This window comes from Lissotriton helveticus, chromosome 4_1 (assembly GCF_964261635.1).
Source record: "Lissotriton helveticus chromosome 4_1, aLisHel1.1, whole genome shotgun sequence".
Classification (NCBI taxonomy): domain Eukaryota; kingdom Metazoa; phylum Chordata; class Amphibia; order Caudata; family Salamandridae; genus Lissotriton; species Lissotriton helveticus.
In genome coordinates this window covers 184,259,664-184,286,430 of record NC_136063.1, presented here as the reverse complement: position 1 = coordinate 184,286,430, position 26,767 = coordinate 184,259,664, and the positions used below count along the sequence as shown (strand labels likewise).

Here is a 26,767-nt window from a genome sequence, read left to right as displayed (position 1 = left end):
AAAGGGAATTGGGCTTCTCTGCCCTACACAACATCGGGTGCTTTTGGTTGAACAACTTTTAAACAGTTTGAGATAATAAAAAATGTGTGTTGAAATCTGCAAATGATGCCTCAGACCGTGGAAAGCACAACAAAACGAAAAACATGCAGGAAACGCCATGAACGCAGAATCACATACCTCCTGTGGCCCCGGTTATGGCTCAAACCATGCGCCAATCAACAGTGTAGCGCTTTGCAAAGAACATTTCATGGTAGCAGCAGACCTGCAACTTAAAAAATCTCTGTATCTCGTGGAGAGAGGGTGGGGTCTAATACAGGAGCGGGTCTCCAGCCCCTTACTGAATACTCAGAAGGGGAGGGTTCTCTAAGGGGGAGGAACCAACACAGGGTGTGGCTTTGTGCCCAGCAGGCCCAATAGTCACTCCTACTCACCCCCTACAAAAAGCCAAGCTTCTGAAGCTGCCTTTATGTTCTTCTGCCAGAAGATGTCCCTTCCTGCACAAACACAATCATCCCTGCATCACAGGCACCCTTGCACCTTTGTGCAAGGGTGCCGGTGTTGGCGCTAGCAGATTTTTTACCAGCAGTGCAGGGGTGAGAAAAGGCATGCGCTGTATTCTAGTTCATACGGCGCACCACTGTGTGTCGAAAATGACGCAGCTGGACACAGCAACATGGTTTGTTTCCATGTAAATATGCCCCTGGTTCCCTAGCGCAAAGGTAGGCAGCTCTGGCTGTTACGCCACATCCCCTCCCTATGTACAAATCAAAACAGTAAATCGAGCCGAAGATCCAAACACAGCATTACAGAGTGAATCACACAACATTCACAACAGCAGCTTAAACTGTGGCAGAGTGTGGGGGAATCATTGGGCTTTAACGGTCAATAGCTCTGGGGGTTGCATGCCTGCATCGCAGGTTTATACGTAGCCAGCAGGCCAGAGATTGGAAATTGACAGCGCTGTCACTTGTGACCCGCATGCCTTCCAGTCCTACCGCTAAAACGTGCAGTTTTCTGATTAGCCACCTCTCTTTTGAATGTGTCACCGCTACACTGAAAAACCAACAGGTTAGCAACAAAAAAACAGGCGCTATACGGGACTGTAACCAATGGTGTAAAGTCATTTGTGGTCGCGTCTGGATCCTCTGCGCGCTCCCTGTGACCCAACACTGGACTGCAGCTGGACCCTGCTCCATTTGGTGGCTCTGGTTCGGTTTTCAGTTTCTTGGGTTGTCTGTGCATCAGTACCAGGTGTTATGCCTGCCTTTGCAGCAGCGGGCCTTAAGAGTGGAGCTGATGGCGTGGAAGGGAGGTGGGCTTACAATAGCTAATGGACTCTGCAGGGGTCTGAGATTTTTAAATCCAGTACACATTGATAAGGATGTCTTCTTGTGCGTGATACTAACATTCAGTGACAGTATGGTTCACCTGTATATCATGTGGCGACGAGACCAGCATAGGGCCAATAATATGGCACGTTGTGCCCTTCCCGATGACCCTGAGATTCTGATAGTCGGACAGGACCTTTTGAGCAGGCATTTCCTACCTCAGCACCCTGTGAGTTCAGCATTTGCTGTGAAACAATGCCCCAAGGACCCCTTTTGAGCAGAAACAATGTATTTTATACACATGTATTTGTTTTTTGTTCTAATATCTTTATTAGTTTGAGAGAAGAAATATAAACAATTAAAATACCATAATAAGCAATACAACTAAAAAGAGAGTTACACAATAAATACATAGATAAATACGCATTCATCAGTATAGATATAATCAATGTCATATATATCACCGACATATCAATTAATATGGTGGTAAAAGCAATAAAGAAGCAATACGAGAGAAACAGTTGTATCACTTGTATAAATCAATCCGCAAGATAAAGAGAGAAAGAAAGAAAAAAAAGAGAGACAAACGTATCGAGGCATATACACATGTATTTTTGAGAGACAATCCCTAGGACCTCAGGTCCAAAATAAAGCCAGTAGCCGGCCACCAGGAAAAAGCCTCTCTAAATTGGGTCTCTAAAAACATATTATTTGAAGAACGTAATGCCACATGCGTGCATCTAAGGAATTCTGTATAAAAGGGGTATTTCTATTATCCTGGTTCACTCGTTCTCATTTGATCGACCACTGAAAGATAAAAGGCAAAGTGAACCTGCCGAAATTTGACCCAAACCTGCCCAAGTTTGACCTTGGGGCTCACAGGTTGCACACTGTTCTTAGCGGTAGAAGGTTAACCCACTGAGCTATCTGAGAAGCGTCACCGCAGCTTTCTAAGCATAAATTCAGTGATAGAGTTTATGAGGATTAAAATCCTGCAGCACGAGGAGGAGGCATTAAAATCAAGCCCCCATTATGTTTTTTCTCCAGAGGCGGCTTAGCAGTATCTGTCCTGTGCATTATTCGGTGGCCCATACCTACTCAATCGTTCTCTCCCTCCCTAGCTAACCCCACCCCTTTTACGCCTCACCCTCTTTGCCAATCTGAAATCTGCAGAACTGGACTTTCAGTGGGACAAATAAAGTGTGGTGGGGGAATATGAGGGTGGGGAGGTCTGTAACAGGAGCTTGGCCTGTGCACGTAAGAGCGTGGCTCAAACTATATTTCTCTGATTTCCATACTGTGCCACCGACTGGAATTTTGATTCCTCTGTGAACTTTCTGTTATTGCATCCAGATATATAACACAGTAACTGACATACACCTAAAACCAGCCAGGACTACTGCCTTTGTCTGTGATTGCGAGCTGTTTAAGATAAATGAGTAACAACAATGATTTTGTTGCAAAGCATTTTGAAAATGTTTCAATTCTGAAATTGTGAGAGTGAATGAAACATTACTGAGGCCCGTGGTTGGTTAGTGGCCTTCAGGGTGTCTGAACCACCCTCAACAAATTCTCCCTTTTTCTCTCCACATCTCACATCCATCTGCGCATCTTACACCTCATCCCTTTCCTCTTCTGTACCCTCTTTTTGCTTTTTCCTGAACACAGTTCCTCACATCTCTTTCACTCCACCACCCCTCAAACACACGACACACTCACTCACCCGTAAGCGCTTCATTTTCTTTCGCCTTGTCATAATATTGGCCAGTGTACCTACTCCCCCCACATGTACACTGAATCCCAAGTGCAGCTGGAATATGTGACCATTGCTCTGTGCACTCTGCAGAGAAACCAAGGATAGGATGACCCTGTATTCTGACACCTTTCTGACCCGCTGACAGGCACTGTGAGAAATGTGCCCTGCATTCAGCCCCGCTCCACTGCTCTTCATTGTGACCCATTATAAACACCTCGAGGCCACTCAGTTCAAAGTATGCGCTATCCAATAGTAATGTGCCACATGCAAAAAAGAATACAGAAACACGCCATCCTGGAAACAGCAAACACTCTTAGGGAATGCAAGTTAAGTAAAACGTGAAATATAAATAGGACCTAAATCGCTGACGTGGAGTATTTTCCCTTTAGTTTGTCCATGGCCGCCTCCTGTCTCAGACCTGCTGCTGTGCTCTGTGCAGAGGAAACTGCAACAACAGTTTCCATCATGACTAGCACCCCTGCTTATCTTGCAGGCAAGGTCACCTTCTCTGATGGTTTTCGGCTCACCTGCAGCCGAACACCACCCGCCTGCAAACTAAGCAGGAGAAAAGAAAAAACAAAACAGCAGGCCTTTTCCATCGATGCACGCGGGATCTGGAAAACACCCTCCTATCCATCAGGGCCACCCCAATGCTGGTCCAATTTAGGAAAGAGTTGAAGACTCATCACTTTAAAGAACACTGCATCGCATTCCATTAACCATTCACAAACCAGCTACCCCTCCTATACATTTTTTATTTCATGCTTGTCTTTGACCAAGTACAGTGCTCCATTGTTGTTTGAGTAGGTCACGCTATGGAAAAACCAGATACATACATACAATGAGCAGGATAAAGAAGAGATTGCAGCTGTAAGCTCTCATTCAGACTGTAATGGACAAGGGACTAATCGATGGAGAGGTCCTGGACCTAGTCGAGTAAACATATCATCCAGCTCCACGTGTTCCATTGATCATACTAAAATAAAACTTGGAAACTGCGCACAACCTTAGATGAACAGAATGAGCAGCTCTAGCAAAGGCATTGACTTACAACCACTTTGGCGGCAAACTCCTCTGAGGTTACAAAACAACTTAAGGATCAGACAACCTGGTCTCAAATCTACAGCAGGACAATAAACAGTGTGTTAATGGGGGTACAGGGTACTATGGGTGCCCATCTAGAGACCTCCTTTTGAGAAAGGCCCCAACTGCACTCCTTCCCACTCCTTACCCGGGGGCCTCAGCAGCCAATAGGCCCTATGATGGGTGAGGATCGGATAAGGATCCATTCATCTGCTATCATCAGGGGCCAAAAGATGAGTAAAGTCATTGTCACAGACATGTTGGTGAATCAATGCGCATGAAGGGTGCATCTGGAGGGATGAGCAAAGATCGAAACAGGGACAAAGCAGAGCATCTGGTATTGCATTTACTATTGCCTTAACCTGTGATCAGTAGCTGTGTATACTGTGTCTCCTCTGTCTCTCGACCATGCCTTCAAAGGCCCCCTGTTTGGTATGAGTGCTTCTGCTGGTAGTATTGCAGTGACGCTGTTCCACTCAGTTCTTGGAATAACTTCTTACAGTTCACTCTGTCTGGCTTTCGGTTCCAGCTCCCATTACTCTCCATTTTCACTTTAAGTTTACTAAAACTGTTATCTAACAATACCCACCTGTGAGCCCGAGTTGACCATCCACCTGAATAGAATATTTAAATGTTCGATCACTGCGGCTGCTGCATTCTCATTTTTATCTGGTTGAAGTATGTTGTGTTATGTAACTGGGTATTTATGTAGCGAATGCATGCCCTTGTTGTGGCCTGGTAGCATAGCGGATTGCCTCGAACGTGCGATGATCGCATGGTCCTGGGTTTTTGGACAGACCGCAGTCTTATTGAACTTTTAGAGTCATATGGGGTGGGTAGAGATGTTTTAAGGCAAGGACAATGTGAGCAATTAACCTTCCAATGAGCATCTGGGAAAGTGAACTTTGTATGCATCTCTTTTTTTATTTCTCTATTCCTATCTTTAATGTATAAGTCGATATTTTTTGTTCATGTGGCTTAAATTAGTAGAAAATTGGTACTAAAATTCAAAATTGCTCCAAACAAGGCCCCTAAATATTTCTTGATCTGGCTTCGACAATACTTAAAATGACACTAGGCTTTGGAAGGTGTAGGCTGGAGTGCTAGTGAGGAAGGGTTGTAAGAGAAAAGGGAAAGGTATGAGTGCTAGTGAGGAAGGGTGGTAAGAGAAAAGGGAAAGGTATGAAAAATAAGCATTGTTTTCAGGGAGTTGTGTTTTGCGATTGGGGTAGAGATAGAGGTCTGAAGAGGGTGGAGGGATGGGCATCGTTGATTGGTGCTGGAAGATAATAAATTGAAGGGGAGGACAAACATTACTGGTTGAGGTAGCAGTGGAACAGTGCAAGCAGGCAGGCCTTTACACATGTACTCTGTAGTATTTACTTACAGAACTAATTAAAAAAAAAACAGCACTCATTGATGTAGATCCTCAAGTATTTTACATAAGGGATAAAGCACTGTCTGCCATACATTATAAGGATATTGCAAGTCACTTAGGAACCCCATGGCCATATAGAGGAACAAGACTGAACGTCAAGTTCCCATTTAGGGTTATGGAACTCTGAGGAGATTTGCTATATCCTTCTCATGTACGCCATGGGGTACTTTAACCCATATAATACATGGTCACACCATCACTTTTCCCACAAACCACTTAAAACCTTGGTGTGTAACTCTTTCATATAAAATAATGAGAATGCTTGCAAACAAAAAAATTAAAATAAACCCCTATTGTGCAAAATTAAACACATCAAAAGACTGTTAAATATTTGTTGCGAACATTAGAAGCAGTTCAATACAAGTCAGTTTTATAAAAAAGGTTGGTGTACCTCAGAATGTGTAGAAGCATACAGAAAGATTCTAGCTTTTCCCTATCTAAGGAGTCCAAAAAATTAACATATTCTCTCCTCTTGTCACAGTAAGGTATTAAAATAGACCAGAAGAAATAAAAACAGCTCCTTGACCTGACCTGCCTGTTACCTCAAATGCTGGCTCTGGCAGCAGGCATTGTGATGTTAGAACTCAACTGTAATAACTAACTACAACTTGGTGTGTCACAAGTCTGCGATTATAAAGAAATTAGTGACTGCCGTTTATACAGTGATTACAGAATCCCATGCATTATAATTTAATAAACAGGATAATTAAATAAATGATAACGGTGACTCCTTGCTGCAATATCTAAGAAGCAGAGTAGCATTTATGCCCTTGGAACACAACTCCTGGAAGCTGTGGGAGCATCCTCATCCTGGGTGCGGCACCTCGTGCTGACTTTGCACGCAAAGGGCAGAATCCGCGCCCTCTATCCATGGGCTGGTTGACCTTGATGAGTACCGTGATACGCCAGGAAGGTCACGGCGCTGATATACTGATTCCCGCTGCTGACAGCGGCCTGCTTCAGAATGTGCTTCTAGTGATAAACAGGGGGTCATTTGTCACGCTGTCTACCGCCGTCTCACAGACGACTCTGTCACAACGATTAGCATGCTGGGTTTCACGGGTGTCGCTACTATGTTGCACGCAAGCCACCCCTCCTCCTTGCCTCTCATACATCAGAGCATTTCTTGTCACTTGCCGCAGTGTGATGTGTCAGCCCGTGCCAGAGGCGGCTGGGAAACCAGTTGCCACTGTTGCTGCCACTAATACTGAGCATCATGGATCTGGAACCGATTGAGGCTCAAGACCCGGACAGATGGCCCTCTTTCTCATGCCATATTATCAATTTTATCACAGTATATCTGTTTTGCAGAATTTCTTTGGCAGCGCAAGGACACCTAGACATTGCAACACATGGCCAATACCATGGCCAATCATCAGGGTTAGATTGGGATTAAAAATCGGCCCGGGCACGATAAAAAAAAAAAGTGGCCCACATTTGCATATTGCCTTTGCCAATTACTGCTTCGGCGAAATTTTATTAAAAAGGGGGGAATTAAAAAGAAAAATGCACAGATTAGTTTACACTGGTGAAATACACCTGAAAACAAGTGAGGCCACTTATGCCCAGTCCCCCTGCCCCCGCTCAGTATGCACACATTTGGCGGCCCAGCGAGAGAAAGGGAGTGACACCTCTGCCCTTTGATAAAATGGAGTGATACATCCGCCCATCTGCCCCCTGAAAGGCCACTCAGGCCCCCACTGGGCTGCTGGGGGTATCCGAACAAAGCAGAAACCACCTAAATCACCCCCCTAGACTGCTCAAAAAAGCAGCCCACAGCTGGAACTGGACAACGGCCCCTCTGGCATTGCCCGAGTGCCCGCGTTACCAATCCGACCCTGCCAATCATGGGCACTTACCCTCAGATAATTTACAGGTGGTGCCACCAACTTATTCAGTGATGCTGATGATGACAATTATATGGCGGACTCTTTGCGGACATCCCGAGGCTCCTCAACGAAGTGGGGAAGCGTGTTAGGGTGCAAATCGAGATAAAAAGACAGGGTTATCGCTAGGTGCAATAGCTGTCACACTTACCAAAAAGCGGCATTAACAGCGAGGGTTTGTCATGGACTGGCTCTACTAGTTCAGAAGTCAACACAGGAAACAGCATCTTATTACATCATCGATAAGTCAGTTAAACATCTACTCTATTATGAAATGAGAAAAACTGCTATGCGAGCTATTGTACAAATCGACGAGCGTTCAACCACTACATAGTGCTGCCCAAGATGCTCAATTGGTGTTATAGGACTTTAAGTGCCCTGAGGAAGTTCACATGGTGAACGAAACGCGTTGGTTGTCTTGTTTTATATCACCAAAGAAAATAAGGACAATTTGGAATGTATGAAACTTGGAACTGGACTTTTGTTCGAATTGTCACTAACTTGGTCACTAACTTGTATGTTTAAATGTGAGCATGCAGATGTGTTATATACATCTTTCTACAGCCCTGAGGAAGTTCCCATGTGGTGAACACAATGCGTTTGGTGCACTACCATCGTTGATACATAATGCTAAATGGTGCTTTCCCCCATCTCTCCCCTCCCACCGAAAGTGATGAGGGGCCCCTGAGTCTTTCATAACTCACAGATATTAATTACCTGGGAGCTGAATGGGGTCACCCGGAAGGGATGCACCCCCCGCCGCGCCACTGAGGCTGCAGGGACTGAGTTCCACCCTAGTATAGTCCGTTTCCTGCAGGATATCCATGGCGCGTGCATTCCTGGGAGCTTTCTGCAACTCAGAGCTGACAGCTGGCTGGGGAGGGAGGGGCCCGCACCGGAGACCCCGGGTGCCATTTTGCTTGTAGAGAAATGTTCCTCCGAGCTGCTCGCAGACGGAGCGCTTTCATGTGCCCTTAGATGTTTTTCAGTTTCCTCACAGGCAATTTATTCGTTGTCAGTGATGTCTGTGTGGCGCGATTTGCATTCATGTACAAAATGGCATTAAATATTTGATTTAATCGCCGTAATTGCCTGGCACACGTCCGCTTATGAATGGAAGGGGAAGGGAGCGTCGAAGAAACGCTAGTAATTGAAAAAGACAAACCTCGAAAGGCACAGAAGGCGCCACCTGGGACCTTGAAGCTAAATTGGAAATTCCAACACTTGAAACGGCCCGCACCTGTCAGATCCGGCACCACGTGTAGCCATAAATGTCCATGTGATGCAAATATCGTTTTTTTTGTATAGTGCTAACTGCTGCGTAGCCTGTTGTTAAGCGCGTTCAGTCACTTCAGTGTTTGAACAGAAAAGAGCGCATGAGCTGGGAATTAAAGCCGTTTGCACAGAAACACACTGTTTGATCGACTGCTGAAGCTGGGATTTTAACACTGGTTTCCCGACAACAAAGGAACCAGCGGACGGCAGGTCTACTCAAGTTCTTCAAATTAGACTTTATTTTAGACTTTGTTGCTGTTTAAAATAATATTCTGTACGTGTGAGCTAAAAATTGTTTTCCTACCTCCTGTCGCATTTTGCCTTGTTGATAACCCGAGCTAATTCATTTGGGGCTAGTGTAGGTAAATCTATTTTACCACTTCTTAAATACCGAATTTTACCGATTCGGTATTTAAGAAGTGGTAAAATAGAGGGGGGGGAGATGTAGGTAATTCCAGATGTGAAATTACCGAATCGGTAATATTCGGTATTTACCGATTCGGTAAATACCGAATCGGTATTTCCTATTGATTCCTATGGGCTGTGAAGCCCATAGGAATCAATGGGAAATACTGATTCGGTAATTACCGAATCGGTAAATACCGAATTCTGCAAGGGTGCAGGGGGTGTCACTTTGACACCCTCTGGCACCCCAAAAATTGACATGTGCGCCATGTGGCACACAGACATGCCCTAAGGGCATGTCTGTCTGTCACATGGCATAGGTGTGCATGCACACATGTGCATGCACACCTGAATTCGGTATTTTAACACCCAATTGGATTGGGTGGTAAAATACCGAATTTGTAGGGCCTTTGGGACTCAGAAGAGTCCCACCTACATCTGAGATTTACCGAATCGGTAAAAATACCGATTCGTTATTTTACAGAATCGGTAAATTTACCGAATCGGTAAATTTACTGATTCTGTAAAAATGTGCCCCTACATCCCAAAAACCCATTTACTGGTCGGTAAATGGCTCCTACATCTGGCCGTTAGACAGTAAACTCCTTTCAAAAATCTTTGTTTTCTACAACTTGGATGTGTGTGGCATGTCTCTGAAATTAGAAGAAAGTGTGGCGTTAAGAAGATTGTGTGATGTGTGTGGCATGTATCTGAAATTAGAAGAAAGTGTGGCGTTAGGAAGATTGTATTCACTTAAACAATTCACCTCCCCAGTGTGCTTTTGGCGTGGAATGCGAGCATATTCTAATTTGAACTCAAATTATGAATTTGTCCCAATGTCCACTTGTATCATGTGCAATTCAAATGTGTTTTTACTGTCTGGGGTAAATTCAGACAGAACCAAATTGAGGGGTCTCACTGGAAGCATTGAGGCCCACTCTGGTTTTCTGATAGGCACGTGGACAATCATACGCCCAGTGACTACTAAAAGCCTACCTATTTTGTCGTAGGGCAGTAGTCAACAACACTCTGTTGGCTTTCGTGTAAATAAGACACCCCAACTCCCAGTGTGAGCAGACCACTAACACTCAGTTTTCTTGTGCTGTGAGCGGCTCCCAGGGTCCTTTGCTGCATCCCCAAAAGCTCATATGTAAATTGATACTTGTATAGCGCACTACTCACCCGCAAGGGTCTCAAGGTGCTTGTACAAATACCGCTGTGGAACCCATCCTTGCTTTCCCTGTGAGGTGTCCACTCCTGGGCACCCCCAAGGTGGAGGCCAGGCATCCTTAGCGTTGTGGGGGCCGTTGTGGAGATTAAGCAAGCTATTGCCCAGAGTTGCAGAGTGGGACTCCATGATTGGAATCGGCACCGAGGCAAGAATTATCAGGTCCGTGGAATTTTGAGCCCAAGACCCGCCAAGGCTGGGAATTGAACCCTGGTCCCGGGCCAGAGCTCTGCATCAGGGTCTGCCACTCTAACCATTGAGCCACACTTCCCCACTCATCAGAAAGTAAGACAGCAAAGGCAAATCCTTCAGTGACGGGCACTTTTGAGAACATGTTTCAGGAATGCTAAAGGTACCCTACATGGGGATTATTGACAAGCTATTTTACAGGAAAGAAACATGAGCCAGGCAAGACAATCCGTTGCTTAATAAATACACTTACTTGGTGAACATAATCGAAGCCATAGATAATTAGAGAAAAGGAAGCACACGCGTGATAAGAGAGCGTGTGATTCCTCAATAACTGTTTATGCTGACTATTACGCTGTTTAGCCACCCAGTTATGTGAATTTGTAATCAACAAATGCATTGTGTACTCCAGGCTCAGGACACTTCATATGCTGAGTCAGCAAGTCTTGTATTTCAGGCGAGCACCGCTTATAAAACATAGGATATGCAATTGTAAAGCGCACCATCACCCGAGGATATCTTGGCGCTGAATAACAGATGTTTATTGTTACCCAACAGTACTCATTTTATCGACCTCTGGAGGATGAAAGGCTGAGTGTACCAGCTGGGATTTGATCCAGTGACAACGAGGTCCAATTCAGGCCCCTACAGTGGAGACAATAGTCAGACCATTCTTCCAATGACTTTACAGGATGGTGCCCCATTTACATCGTGCAAATGTCATAATATGTGCAAAACAAGCGTTGGCAGGAACAATTACACATTTCACCTGTCTGTCGAAGGCTACATTGAGGAATCGAAAACTGTAACCCCATTAATTAAGACCCCGATTAGAAGTCAGGCAAAGTGAAAGAAATGCATGGAATTCTGCTCTGCCTGATTTATAAATTGGTAGAAGTGGCGGATTAAACCCTGTGGAAGCCCTTAGGCAGTCACATTTCAGGGCCCCCGCAAATTATCTCCTAATGACCCATGCACCGGATTTCTTTACAAACTAACAGCTGCCAGAAGATGAGCTTTTAAGAGACAAACTGTTATGTGAATATTATTTCTCTGGTTTATGTACTTTAATTTGTATTTTGATCCACTGTCACGGGCCCCTAAAAAGAGTGAGGCACATAGGGCAGTGGGTACTTTGCCTATTCGGTAATCCGGAACTGATTGTTAGGTTTTTCCACACCCATCTTTGCAAGGGCTGGGAAAACCATATCTGAATTTTTCAAGGGCTGGAAAAATTGCATGAGACTTTGGCAGGAAAAGCAGCCAAGCTTCACTCCATCTTCCTTTCCCTTTCCCTTTCTCCTAATTTCCCCCTCCTCCCTCCCCCCACATCACATCCAGAGGTCCACTCGTTCATTTACCACCTGCTCCAGGTGGGCAATGTATGTTTGTATTGAACCCCATAGAATTGGGAATTCTGTGTGGTTCTACAAACATAAACATTGGTTCTGCGGCGCAGCTCCCCGTTCCAGGTGATGCAGCGTGTCAGTGGGCGGTACTAGGATACCGTTGTCACAGCCACACAGTAAAGGTAAATTCACATGCTATGCACTGTTACCCATTATCATCCAACGCGAAATCATGGCCAATGCGATGCAAGAAGTAGCTTCCTCTCAACGAATCCCCCGGCTGGCTGCGAGACCCTCACGGGCGATGCCGTCGCGCTCTACAAATCCGATTGATTGATTGATTGATTGATTCAAGAGGTCCTTCTGTGTTTGAAATCCAACAACAGGTAATGCCTGAGGGGAGCTGTGCTCCAAATGACCTCTTTTACGTTTTACCAATAAGAGGGAGATAGTAAAGAAACTCATTTTGTGAAAGTAGTAAGATGGATCTCAGGCCCTGATATAAATGTGCAAATTTAGGTCATTAAACAAGCCTGAGAGTGAATAAGTAATTGGGCTAGCACAGTAACCTTGCACATAGGTATTGTATGCAAATGAAACCTCTACTTTGGTGGAGTCAAATAAACTGCATGACACCCGCAGAGCACAGGTCTGCATTTTCAGGGACGTGAGTGTGCTGCTGTTGAGGTTTTGTGAAGGACCCTCCTGCACCAGTTGTCGTGGAATTCCATGCCGATGCTAAATCCCAGTCCAGGCTCTAATCCAGGATACGTCTACTGTAAGGAGTACAATTGGGACGGGGCGGAGGAAGAGGGGATAATTGTGGTATCCTGTGGAACTCTAGGAAAAGTCACTCAAGTTTGGTAGGATGAATGCCGCTCATGGCTGCCACACAGACAGATCGTCACCTAGGGCCTGTCACACGGAGAGATCGCCACCTAGGGTCTGTCTCACGAAGAGATCGCCACCTAAGGTCTGTCTCACGAAGACATCACCACCTAGGGCCTGCCACACGGAGAGATGGTCGGCTAGTGCCTGCCACGCAGAGAGATCAGCACCTACTGCCTGCCTAGCTTGTAGATGCAGGTCTGCTACTGTGTTATTAACAGGAAGAAAAAACCCATCTGTGGCTCTGCTTCAGCAGAGGGCCCAGGGGGTGCGGCTGAAGTACTGACACACAAATATCGTGAAGGTAAGTTTCTATGTGTAAGCAAAGTTTTACTATGTATAACTCCACATGTATGTACCTTGGCGATCGCGTTGTGGCTCTTATAAGTGAAGCTTCTCTATGGACATGACCAGTCCAACACCGAACTCTTGCTCTATGGTGCTCCACTCTGTAGAACCCCGCAAATAAAACGTGGTGGTGCTCACCACCATCCTATCACATGTATACGTCTGATAGCAGCCAAAGGCAGCAAGACTCTTTATGTAGGGCACAGGGTAAGGAAGGATGAAGACATTAAGTGGATGCTGAGCAGAAGCGATTATGATGCCATGAATCCTCTCGATCCGAATGGAGACGGCGTACAGTATTAATTAGAGTGAGCGTGCGACTCGGGCCAGTCCAACTTGACCATCTTTCTAATGGCTTTAATGATACCACGATGGGTAGCATCATAAAACGTAGAGCTGTTTAAGTAACCCTCGCTTCAGCACTGACCCTTCGATTGGCAATCCGTTGGGATGACAGACGCGCGTTTTGCTCACCGTTGCAATGTTCGACGACCTTTTAATGCATCTGAGCACTTATGTGGGCCGTTCAAATGATGAATTGGGAAAAGCACTGCTGGAAAATAAATCACCGCCTTAACGAAATGGCTGGAAGGGAGAAGTTCTTCTCTCATCAATTACTCTCCTTCTACTCCTTGATCAGAGGAAAGAGAATCCTTTTGCCTCACTTCTGAGCCGCGCATAAGCCCTTGTCTGGCTCTGCGTGTCTGGTTACAGACCTCCTATTGATCGCGCGGAGAAGACACTAGGATGGCGGCCATTTTGTCAATACATTTCCCTCTGCCTGTAACTCAATACGGCTCCTATCAGGAAATTGAACGGAGTGCCCTGGCCGTGACTGCTTCATCTGGGCCAATAGATGGGGCAGTGGGTTTGGATGACTTACACAAAACCCTTCAAGGTCATAGACTGCACTAAATGCCCAGCGTAAACCAGTAAATGCAGGAGTGGAGGTTAGGTCATCAACTGATGGAGAGGGCAGCCTTCCATTTTGACAGGTGACAGCAGAGAAGCCACTGAGGGCATTGCCTCTGTTATTAAAGAAGAGTGAGTGGTAGAGAGGGCAACAAAAACATGAAAACTTTTTGAGTGAGTGACCAAGTCAGAGGGAATATTACATAATGCCCACTGTCAGCTGGGTTGATTTGCATCCTACGGGTGTGTGTTTGGCAATTCAGGATGATGAGTAGTTCAGCTCAAACGGGAGCCAGGTAGTTGGTCTTAATCTTGTGCACAGTAATCCGGGCCACTGGGATTATGAGGCAGGAGAGAGCCAAATTATGCGTCAGGGTTGAGTAAATTATGCAGCAAAAAAAGCCAAATTATACGTCACAATGCGGTAGATTTTGTAATTGTATTACTTCCTTACGTCATCATTTTTAAAAACTAGGTAACACTTTCTGGGCATTGGTTGCATTTTATAAGTACCAGTTTAACACCCGAATATATAAAAAAGCAACAAAAAGTAGGTGATCAGTCCTGCTTTGCAAATGGCATTTCACTGCGCGGCAACTTGTTTAGCTATATTTTTAATAACTTTTGAACCGTAAGAGCTAGAAACACACTTTTTTTGTGCTAAAATCTGCAGATTATGCTGCAGATTAAGGATAATGTGGAAAATCCGGTAAATCTATAATCATGCGAAAATCGCAGTGGCCGCTTAATTTGCATAATTCCAGTGGCCCTGATAGTAATGACATTATGAGTAAGATTACTTTGGCCGGTATGGGATATTTTCCTTATTAAAAAATAGTAGAATTCAAGAATGAACACTGCCTTTATTTCTATGGAGCCTGAGGCTGATGGGAATCTGAAGTCTACCGTACATTTTGAAAATTAGTAAACAGAGAGCCATTCCAAAAAACGGTATTTTTCAAAATCATAATTTCCTAGGCAGTGAGTTTTTGACAACACTAAGTAAATTTTTTTGTGACGTGTGGAAGAGTGCGTTGCAATTATGGTGTGTATCCTTGTGACTACAACATGTAGAAATAACTGAATTGCTACAATGTGGTTGGAGAAACAATGCAATAGAAATATCCATTGGAAATGTTGGTGAAATTGGGATGGGAGGGCCCTTTACTGGGAGCAGTAAAGGCTTGTTATTTGTCGGCTCACACGTAATGCTCCCTCGTTATTGCCTCTGTACTACAATACATGAAAGGGCGTTTAATAGCTATTATTGCCTTCAGTAAAGGGAAAATATACTTTATTATAGGACGATATTTCTAAATTAGTATTTCATGAAGTGTATCAGAAATGTTGCAGAGAGGTGGATCATTGTTCAACACTCTGTGTGCCATATAACAAAGACCCAAGACGTTTTTCTTTCTTTTTGAGAAGGTAGAGTTATGCCTGCAGTCCATGCAGTGATAGAAAAGGGGGGTTGAAACTGGGCCCACTGTGAGTGCCTAATTAGAAGGTGGCAATACACTGCTGATGGCAACTGAACTGATGTTGTTTGGAGAAATATTTAGCAGGGGTCCAATACCGGCCAACTGTGCCCTCGCCGTGGGACCACCCTACCATCATGGGCTGTGGCGGCTGGCAGAGGTAAGAGCGGTAGGCAGTGGGGCCTGGTGGGGGAAGTCGACAGATGACGGGATTAGTACAATTAAATAAATAAATCCACTTACCTTGCTCTCGTCCCATCGCCGACTTGGCGATGCAGCAAGCGCAAGGTAAGTGGTTTTATTTATTTGATTTGACCTATTCTGTAGTCTGTTGACTCCTCCCACACTGCACCCTTGCTCCGCCTCACCGTCCTGACCTGTGCCGGACTCCACTGATCATAGGAAGTGCAGACTACAAATCGTTGCAGGTTTTGGTGGAGTCTTAGAAGGTGGCAGACTTTGCTTTTCCAAACCTCTGGTGTTATTCTCCATGCCTTGCTGCAGGAAGTGTGCACCGTAAATAATTATTTATATCATAACATAGGGGCGGTTGCTCCTCCTCCTGCTCTTTTAACCCCTGAACGCCTTTCCTCCTTCCTCTGTCACCTCTTCCGCTCTTCGCTGTCTTCCAGAATGCCAAAGCTGATGCCGTTTTCTGGTTTCTCTTCCCAAGGTGGCTGGAATCCTTGGTCCTCTTGGGGGGACTGTACCAGGGACTGTGGGGGAGGACTGCAGACCCGCAGCCGGACTTGGCAGTCTGTGCCTGAGGAAGGCCTTGTCTGTGAAGGAGCACTGGAAGAGGGAAGGCTCTGCAATAGCAAGGCTTGCGCTCGTAAGTGGTGCTTCTTCATCTGAATCTGCTCAGGGTTTGCACTTGAGGACACGTGTCTTGGTGGTTCTAAGGAAAAAGGGTCAAGGGAGAGACATATCTGGCCTGAATTACATGCATCTTCTGGATTTGAAAGGGGATTGTGGATAATAAATGCCGGGTCTTGTTTTAGTGATCCTAAGGAAGAGAGGCTGATGTAGTAGTAAAACATATATCCTGGATGACGTGTCGTAAAAATCCTAAGGAAGAGCAATTGAGGGAGTAAAATCTCTGGCCTGGATGATGCGTATCTTAGGAATCCTTAGGAAGGGGTATTGATGGAATAAAATGAAAATGTATTGGGCCTTTCATCAAAGCACAGAAACGTGGGCATCCCTCAGTGCCGTAATATATTAAAGGACGATAGTCTCATAATGCGTAACTTTACGGTGAGGCACAATCAAGGTTTATTGTCCTAAGAAGTCAACTGCCCTTCTCAGTGGGCATCAAATGAAGGATCCATACCTGTCTCTACTCATCTACTCATGCTTTGGCCACAGTCCCTAGAAAGATGTTGTAAAGTGGAGCTGTCTCAACCGAGAGGGGGACGTTTCCGAGCACTCCCTGATACTAGCCAACCAGCCCACGTACAGGGTCCAGTGCATGAAGTGTGCTTGGAGAGGGGCACAGTCATGTCAGTTCTGTGGTTATAGAAGCCCCTCTTCTGCTTACAGCTTCATTGGCTATGACAATGGGACGGCAGAGGTATGCTCCACATTAATAAAGTAGGGGACATTTTTTGAATAGCTTGCAGGCGTTTTTTATTGACGTGGATACAGCATGGTGCGCCCATATATGCGAATACATAAAAACCTGCTGCACCCGCCCGCACACAGAGATACAGGCAAACTCAAGCGCCACCTGGATTCCCTCAAACAAGAACTCTTACACACCTTTTCCATCCAAGACAAATACAAAGACATGCAACAGAGATGACTCTTTTGTCATAAAGTGGAGGTAACACTCCCAGTGTTTTTGGGAAATGAGAAACAGACATCAATCATTGCCGCTGGGCTGCTGTAACACCTTCCCTCCAGAAACAAGACCCAACTCAAACTAAATACACTGCTTTGATTGCCAGACTAGAGTGCACATGGCTTTTTTCTCCAGTGTAGGCTAAAATGTCGTAATGTATCCTCCAACCTTTCCATTATATTCTCTCACATTACTTCCCTTATATTCTCTCACATTAGTTCCCTTATATTCTCTCACATTACTTCCCCTATATTCTCTCACATTACTTCCCTTATATTCTCTCACATTACTTCCTTTATATTCTCTCACATTACTTCCTTTATATTCTCTCACAATACTATAATTATATTCTCTCACATTATTTCCTTTATATTCTCTCACAATACTATAATTATATTCTCTCACATTGCTTCCCTTACAGTCTCTGACATTACTTCCCTTATATTCTCTCACATTACTTCCATTATATTCTCTCACATTACTTCCCTTATATTCTCTCACATTACTTCCAATATGTTCTCTCACATTACTTCCCTTATATTCCCTCACATTACTTCGCTTATATTCTCTCTCATTACTTTCTTTATATTCTCTCATATTACAGACAGGGCTTTTGTGAAACCTCCACTCTAGATTTGGAATACATTTCCACCAACCTGCTAATAAGACGTAGAACTGGGGTCCATTCAGGCATTGCTTAAAGTTCTCTTTAAGAGATCTCATTTTGAAAGACATGAGCCGGGAAGTCACATATGTCTTTATGTTGGATGGGCATAAGTCACTATGTAAAACGTAAGTACACAAAAGCTATAATGAACTTGTTCAATGTTCCTCATTCAGTCTAAAATGTGTATTTGCATTTGCAAATGGATAGTCTCACACGTAAATTCTGCTACTTTATCAGAATTTTCTGTGACGGGAAATCTGCTCACAGGAATAAGACATGTACGGAGGTGAGCTGGATTTGACGGTTATCATGGGTGCTTCATAGAACCAACATTTGCAATGCAATAATTTATGCGAGTCCCATTGCATTGCAAATGCTTGTTTGTAAAAGCGCCCTATGCCGCGCTTTAACTTTAATGTTTGCCTTGCCCCTTTCTTTAGACAAGCCGCGTCTAAAGAAAGGGGTGTGGACAGCATTAAAGTGAAAGCGGCGTATGGGGAGCTCTTACAAAATAGCATTTGTTTGTCAAGTTGAAAAACACATTTTTTTTTGTAAAAGCACCCCATAAGCACTTTCACTTTAATGGTGGCATGCCCCGCCCCTTTCTTTAGACTTGGCTCATTTGAGGAAAGGGAAAGGGCCACCATTAAAGTGTAAGTGCGGAATGGGACAATTTAAAAAAGAGAATATAATAAATAGTTTTAAAAAAACATGTAGCCGCATTTGGCGACGTAAATAAAGCAAAGGTGCGTCCACCACTATCAGCGTGGCATGCCGTGCTAAGTGAAAAAATAATAAAAAAGCATTGCGAGAGTGTGTCGTGCAGCAGGCAGGTGAGAACCAATAAACAAAATAATGCTCGAGGTGGTAATTAAAGCCTACCGAGTAACAACACATGTAGCAGAGAGCGTCCTCATGGAAGGTTACAAAATGAGACAAGGCGGTATTGAGAGGGGATACTAAGCCTATTAACCAATGAAAAGCCACAGTTTCCAAAGGACTATGACACAAGCCAATGAAATATATGGACGGATCTCCAAGTCCATACTTGCATACAGCATGCCTCACAGAGCAGCGAAAGCGCTGCCCAGGCTTGACCTAAAAAGTACACTGTCAAAAGCAATCTATCGGATTAGAAAACCATCACCCATCTGTCATCCCTTTCTTCATGGACCAAGTGAAGTTGTGATGCGCCTTCTTAGTGGCTGGTCTGGTCCTGATCAAATAGATTCAAGTTCTAACCATCCCGCATCTCACAGAACATGCAAAATCTGGATTGTATTTAATTTTTTGAAACATGCCTTCTATATGTACATTCCAGATTACCCTGCCCAGTTACTATTTTACCAGACTTAGGTTTGATATTGACCCATATAATTATAACTTCACTTTTGACTTCACGGCAATGAGTGGCTCTCTTCCCCCTTCACTGTAGTAAGGTATTTTTGTGCCATGTTTGGTTTGTACTCACTTTAGCACATTTAAAATCGAAAGGAACAGCACTATCTGGTGAACCTGACAATATGAACATTTTTATTTGGGTATTATAAGCCCCTTTTATATTTTTATCCTATTCCATCGATGAAATAAGCCTTATTGACAGCTGCGGCAGTTAATAATGCTAGTTATTGACCCTCAACTGACGCATGGGCAGGAGCTGCAAGCAACGACACATAAGGATGGTGAGGCATCATAACTGGTGTTATTGACCAGCTGCAAGGTCACCGACATTTGTGAGAGTGCCAACTGCTCTCAGTCCCTCTCTCTCGGCTGTTGCTCTAGAATGTCTGTTGGTGGAGAGTTTCAGTGGAGTGCCTGTACCCTTATGGACTTCAATCCAAGCAACCTCATTGGCTGGTTGCCGCCACAATTTAAGTACCAACACATATTGTACCTCATTCATGTAGACATATTGGGAAGTAAAGCTATGTGTTATTTTTTCAAAAAGCACCAATATTTAAAAAATCTTTTCTGGGGCCATTCTTCTCTTTTCATGACAATTTTAAGTCATACAAGTTTCAGGCTGATAGAATGCAGCTATCCCTGGAAATGCGGCACAACATCTGTCTAGCACAACTGGATTGAATTGTAACAGAGGGGAGGGCTTAACTGAATGAGCTCTCAGAGGCTAAGTGTACTTATCCCTATTAGGAAGGGATTATATAAAAAGCTAGAAATTATGGTAAATTAAACTGTTTTCCCTTAATTTCAATATTGTTCATGGAATTTGACAAATTCTTTGTGGTATCAGAGCTGCTTTAAATAAGCGAGTCCTAATGCCGGGGTGGGATCCACATTTGCTAAGATGCAGCACAATGTTTTTGCACACAGGCTGCTCCTGAGTGTCCAGTTCTATTTCTGCTTGGAGCCTGTACGCGGCTGCCAGCAACAACCACGTCCATCTGATATTTGTTAGCGATCCCCGCTGTCGGGGGCGTGGGCTTCCTCCTGGATCCTTCTAGATGGCGCGCATGAACCCGGACCCTCCAACGCGCTAGCTGCAGATCTGCCACTGGCCTTCCTTCTCCACCTACTGTTCTGGACAGAAAGTTAAAGAGAAACTTACTTTAAGGAGAAAAAAAAGCACAGACGGAATCCCATATGGCGCAAAAAAAGATACTCCTTGGAATTTTTACAGCACAAAAATAATTTCACCCAACAAAAACCAAAACCAAATGATGTCCTGCTAATGCATTCCAACCACTCATGAAAATAGGGGATTTCTTATCTGTAAATTTGCATAGTTTTGTTGAAGAGTGAAGTTCAACCTGTAGTAGATCTCTGCACAAGCATTGCCTACATCGCCCTCCAGACTTTACGCTGTGTCTTTGGACTTCGCTTATAATATAATCGTAGCTCATTGCTATGACCCCTTTATAGTCATATTTTGCACACTCACAACAACAGCCTGAGGTATGTAAGAATGTTATGGTTTGTTAGAACCTTAGAGTTGAAAGGGAACCTGTAGATTATGTTATGTCCTATTCTCTGATGTAGGGTGTGCCGTTTTTCTTTTATTATGTTGTGCTACTTTTTCTTAAGTGGTATTTGTGAAGCACAGCTTGTGTCCAAGTCTGGGCCTTTTGGTGCTGCGTGTAGTCTTTAGTGCGTCAATGCTGTCTTCGATCCCTTGCACTGATAAACTGCTAGCCTCATCAAAAGATGGACTTTTCCATTGAGGAACTACTTTGAGAACTAGAACTGTGTCCTAGTCACAAACTAGTGCTCTCTGTATTAATTACTTTGATCAAGTTATTCCCCTTGTGTTATATGCTTCTCCATAAACATTGGTATAAGGTTTGCAGCCAAACATGTGGTTCTTAACCCTTTGACTCCTGTGGACCCCCCACTTAATCATTACTGGAAACCAGGGACCCCCACTGATCGCAATTTGAATCTGGGGGGCCCCTCTGAGTCACTACTAGAAGAGAGTGGCCCCTGGCTATGTACTCTCATTGATTTGAACCACAAAACCAAACACACAAAAATCATAAACAAGCATTCATCAAACACACAAATGAAATGTTTTATTTAATTCACAAATATAAAAAAAGTCAAACTTTTCATTTTAATGGGAAGTGTGGAACTTTTCTAAATTCAATCGTGACCACCCATCATTCATACTATATTTTGTTTTATGCACATACACAGTGCACACCAATCAATCTGAGCATACTAACTTAATTTTTAGCCTTCTATTTCAAATTCCTTCAAAATTACCGAGCGGTTTAACATTTACAATTGTAAACTTTTCTTTTTTATTTATATACACTCTAATAATATTATTTAATTTCTTAAGCAGTCACCGAGCCCCTGAGTATGCTTTGCGGACTCCCAGGGGTCTTTGGACCACAGGTTAAAAACCACTGTGCTAAACTGTGCTAGCATTCCTTCATATACTCAACTTCCTGGTCATTTTACAACAAAAAATGAAACCCAGCATCTAAGTGTGCGATTGTTAAAATTCTGTAAAATGTATGTAGTATTTCTTCAGCTCGCCATATCTCTTGTGTTACAGCTTTGTGTAGCACTTAATATTTTGCTATTACTTTACAACGCCTGGTGTATTAATCAGTTCACCTGTGCCCAGATTCTCCTTGAAGTTGGTGGAAACAGTGATCGCCCATCAATTATAATTACTATATCTTAAAGTGCCTAGAGCTAACTGTGCCAATATAGACATAATTAAAATAAGTATTTTATTATGAGCACCCCATAATTGCTCTAGTCTCCTTAGATCTTCTTTTCACTGTTGTCTTCCTTCTGTATTGGTGCTTGTCGAATAGCACTAAATATCTGCGGCTTTACTCCTTACTATTGATCACTCCGCAGTAATACAATGTTGAATCCTTTACAGCACTCTTTGGTATACTCTACTTATAACACCTCTCATTTTTAATTAACTCAATTTTCTTGATTAAAGCATTACATTCTCAAAGAATACAGTTTAAACTTGTCATTTCATACGTGATCACTTTCCTTTTGCACAAAAATAAGCTCAACGTCTACTAAGTCATATCTATCTCCTTTCAACAACAGAATTGGAATTCTAAAAAGAAGTCAATTACTATTAAACAAGATGTTTTATTCACAGATTTATATTGTTTTCAGCCTAGTGACATTCCCTTCAAGATATTCTCTTATCACGTGTCCCTTACAATATTGTTAGTGTATGACCAGTTGTTAATCGACATTCATAGTGTAGTTATTTTCTAGTCACTTATTCTATGGGATCCCGGTAGATCGGCCCTCTCTCTATGGTTTTACTGGTAATTTCTTAAAAGTCTCCGACAATAGTTCATAATGCTCCATTAATTTATGTATGTTCAAACTTCAAACCACCACCACTTGTTTTAAGTTGCTATAAAAAGAATAAAAAAAATAAAAAAAATAATCATTCCTGTATAAGAACCTGCTTTAAACGTCTTTGCCCATTCTTATCCTCAAATCGAAACCCCTCTTCCTGGAGGATAAGTTCATCCAAGCTACTCATTTACTCACCTTATGTTCTAGCTCACTTTAAAGTCAAAATGGCAGTGGGTCCAGTATTTCTGGTCCCGGGTCACTATATCAAAAGGTTTAACTCTGACGTGCTGCGCATTTGGGAATAGTTTTAATTCCTAACAATTCTTAAAGTCTTGACTGTTATTCATTAAATTTAAGCTAAATTTATCCATCCTGCTGAACAGCATAAGAGCTTATTAGGGGCACATGAGCTTAATATTCGCCCCACTATCACTGACTGTAGCGTTGAGCATTGAAACTCAAATATTAAGCAGTTTTACTTGTTCAAATTCCATTATAACCTTCTTTATTGATGCCTGGTAAATTCCTTTTTTGTCTTTCACATTAAATATTTATAAATGAAAGTATTGCTTTTTGTGGACAATTAACGACAGGTAACACAGGCTTCTTCCTTATAGCTCCAAAGTGCACTATACTGTTGCCAAATGCCTTCTGCTATTTCCTATATCAAATCCTAAATTTGTCTCTTTATCCACATATCCCTCTTTTGTTTAATAGCCGTCTTTCAACCTGGTTTCAGCAAACATTGATCTATTTTTTGTATTTCCGTATGTATTTCAAATGTTGATGTCACTTCCTGTTGGAGTCTGTTTAGATGTTAGCGTCCCTTGCCATAACTGTGCTAACTTTATTATGTGAAATTAGATTTTCATTTTCTCTATATTTTTTCATGCAAATGCAGTAATACAGATGCCATTAATAGGGTGTGGATAGATTGTATTTTTATTATAATAAAGAAACACAGCCAGAAGTAGAAGGGTGATCAACGTGAAGAGTGGAGGCTCTAATTAGAGCACACAGGGGATAGCTAATTTCTCCATATCGGTTTTTTCACAGTTTTTTTTGATAATGGAGTTTGGCTTACTACCGTATTCATGATATGACATCTCGATCATTGCTTAAAAAATACATACTTAAGTGGCTCTATAGTTATTACTATTTGAGCACAGGCATATATAAAGCTAGTTACACTTCTCTAGATGGCTATGTACACACTGAAATATGTATCTTGTTGTGCTTCAAGGCAGACCGGTGAACCTACATTGCTTGGCTATATGATGTATGAAGTGGGAAAGGTGGATCTTAAAAGGGCCGTTAACACACGCACATCATGTGGGGCCTTGGAGAGCATCATCAAATGTACAGAAATAGGATTTGGAGGTGTAAATCATCCTGACTATGCCGTAGAGATGAACTGACTCAGATACAATATAATTACAAACTGAACACTGACCTTTGGTGCCATATGGGGAACACAACTACGGATTTCTCCACAAAAATTATGGCTCTTCAAATGGGCTCATGGCAGATACATAGCCTCCTGCATCTGATTTCGAACTATGTATGGCTGAGGCTAGTTGAGGGCTTCCATTTTCAGCCATGTTTCTACCCCACCTGTCATTAGCATTACATATACACCTAATTAACTAATGAAAAGTATTTGTAATTGATAAATATTAAATTAAATAAAGAGGGCAGACTGCCCTTGCAGAGTGCCTATCACCTAGGATTCCTGCTATATACTGTTAGTTTTTGTGGTGTATTTTGGTGCTTTTTTTCACCTCCTATGTACCATAGGTTCCTGTTTTTAAGAATAAAGCATTTCATATTCTCCACCAGGGCAGTACCCTTGCTCAGCTCACATTAGACTACAAGAAGCCTAGGGTTGCAGAATGCGAGTAAGCCCTTGTAGAATATCACGTGTTCTGATGTCAAAAATAAAATTACATATTTTATATAAAACATTATAACATACCAATCTAAAAACTATTGCCAGAAAAAGAACAATTAGGAATGGGGACACTTTATAGCGAGAAGCAGATCATTTAACTCCCATTACAACCATCGTTGTTATTTCAGAAGGCTGGGCCTTAAAATAACAGGTGTGTATGTTTCTGTGTCGATGTTGATGCTTCTCTGTTTGTGTGACCTTGTGTTAACAATGAAAACTCTCAGACTTCAACCAAGCACAGGTTATTCACATGACCCCATTGCCTTGATATAGCCAACGGACGCTATAACTCCCGAAGCCAGGCGCTGAGATCCACCGATAACAAGAAGCGCGATGATGTGGACGACCTGCAGCAGTTTGGAGTCCCCTCACCACAGATTGGTAAGTTCTACTCACACCAGAATCCGCCCTCATGTGTTATCGTCATCGCTATGTCGTTAAACGTTCCTTATTCTAAATGTCTAGTTCGCAGCCGTTCACAAGTATCCCTTTTTCTTCTCCTTTTGGGAGCCCAATACCTCAACAGATTATAGTGGAAAGATGTGTGGGTGCTATGGGGGAGGTGTACTACCAAGTTAAGTTTCTGCTCTCCATTGCATCGTAGATGTGAATAACTTTGCGGTGTTTCTATTCCGAAGCAATGGACAACACAATATGCCACTATTCCTACTGTAGACAGTCAACAAGAGCTCACAGTGTATTGTGCTTTTCACAGATTTTAATTGTTTGTGTTTTGTTAAAGACACATAGTGATGATGCTGGTTTAGATGATCATGGCCATCTTTAACCTTATTTCTTGATTTTTTGTTATACGGGCATTACTATTATTATTATTAGGTTGGGATAGTGTTTGCAGTGACATCATGTTGTGACAAGGTGCATATTCATGAAACTCTAAGGTGTAGGAACACAACGTAAAATTGGACCATTGAGTAACTTCAGATAAAAACCTTACATCTGGTAATGTGTTTTTTTACATCTTAGGACACTCTCTCAAAATTGGGTTCAATATTTGCTTAGGCAGGTCACAATCATAATGCAATAAAAAGAGGTAGAACTTTAGTTTCTCCCCTTTCAAAGATAAAAATACACAAACATAATGTGGAATTTGTTGCACCAGACAAAAATAGAGCTCAATTGCTTTGCAATGTAGTCTTGGTTGAGGAACTAGAAGATTGAGCAAGATATTATGCCCCCAAAATAGTCCACCTTTGGCATTTGAAAAATAGAGTAATTGGTTTGTTTCATTCTCTTTAACACAGCTAGATAGAACAGTCCAAAATAAAAGAAAGCGATGTAGCGCTTGGATTCACTGATTGGGTTAGATTGATTTTATTAGGCAGGTGAATTTAAGGGTTTAAAGGTATGTCTGAAGGATCTGAAAGTATGAAAACTAAAGGTGTTTCAGTTGGGTGGCAGCGTGCTGCTTACTGCTCAGAGTGCAGCAGGTGGATGCGCACCCAGCTCTCCTCCTTGCGCCTGATTGGAACTGACTGCTGATGGAGCACAAGCAGAAATGCAAAATACTATGTGCTCGGAAGCAGTCAAATGGCTGCAAAATGGATGCCAAGGTAGTCTGTCAGCAAAGCTGTGCGTGTTGTACCAAATGGTATTCGACAAACAAATCCTTGTTTTTGGAGGAAGCCAAGCGCTGACTGAATGTGGGCTTATCTTTCATGTGACCCACAAAAAGAACTACAAGTTCACGCGCACAATGACTGTTTTGTAGTGACCTACAGCTTCTACCCCTTCCTGGCTAAACAGGAGACAACGGACCAGAGCAGACCATGCTGATCTGGAATGAAACATTATGAACCCAACAAATTGCTTGTCAAAGTTGATTTCTAATTAAGCAAATTGGGGCACCAATTTGAATGCAAATTTGGGTTCGGAAGGAGTTTGACATTGTAAAGGGAAGTGGGCTGTGCCTCTATTCA

The 26,767-nt window shown here is 43.0% G+C and overlaps 1 protein-coding gene across 1 annotated transcript in view; it reads left to right on the top strand.

Moving 5' to 3' along the window:
• Positions 1 to 26,767, top strand: part of ADGRB1 (adhesion G protein-coupled receptor B1) — a 447,807-nt gene that overhangs the window by 171,180 nt on the left and 249,860 nt on the right. Inside the window, exons 4-5 of the mRNA XM_078686666.1 lie at positions 16,237 to 16,395; positions 25,104 to 25,211. Coding sequence (XP_078542792.1) covers positions 16,237 to 16,395; positions 25,104 to 25,211 — 267 coding nt within the window. The remainder of the gene's footprint in view (positions 1 to 16,236; positions 16,396 to 25,103; positions 25,212 to 26,767) is intronic.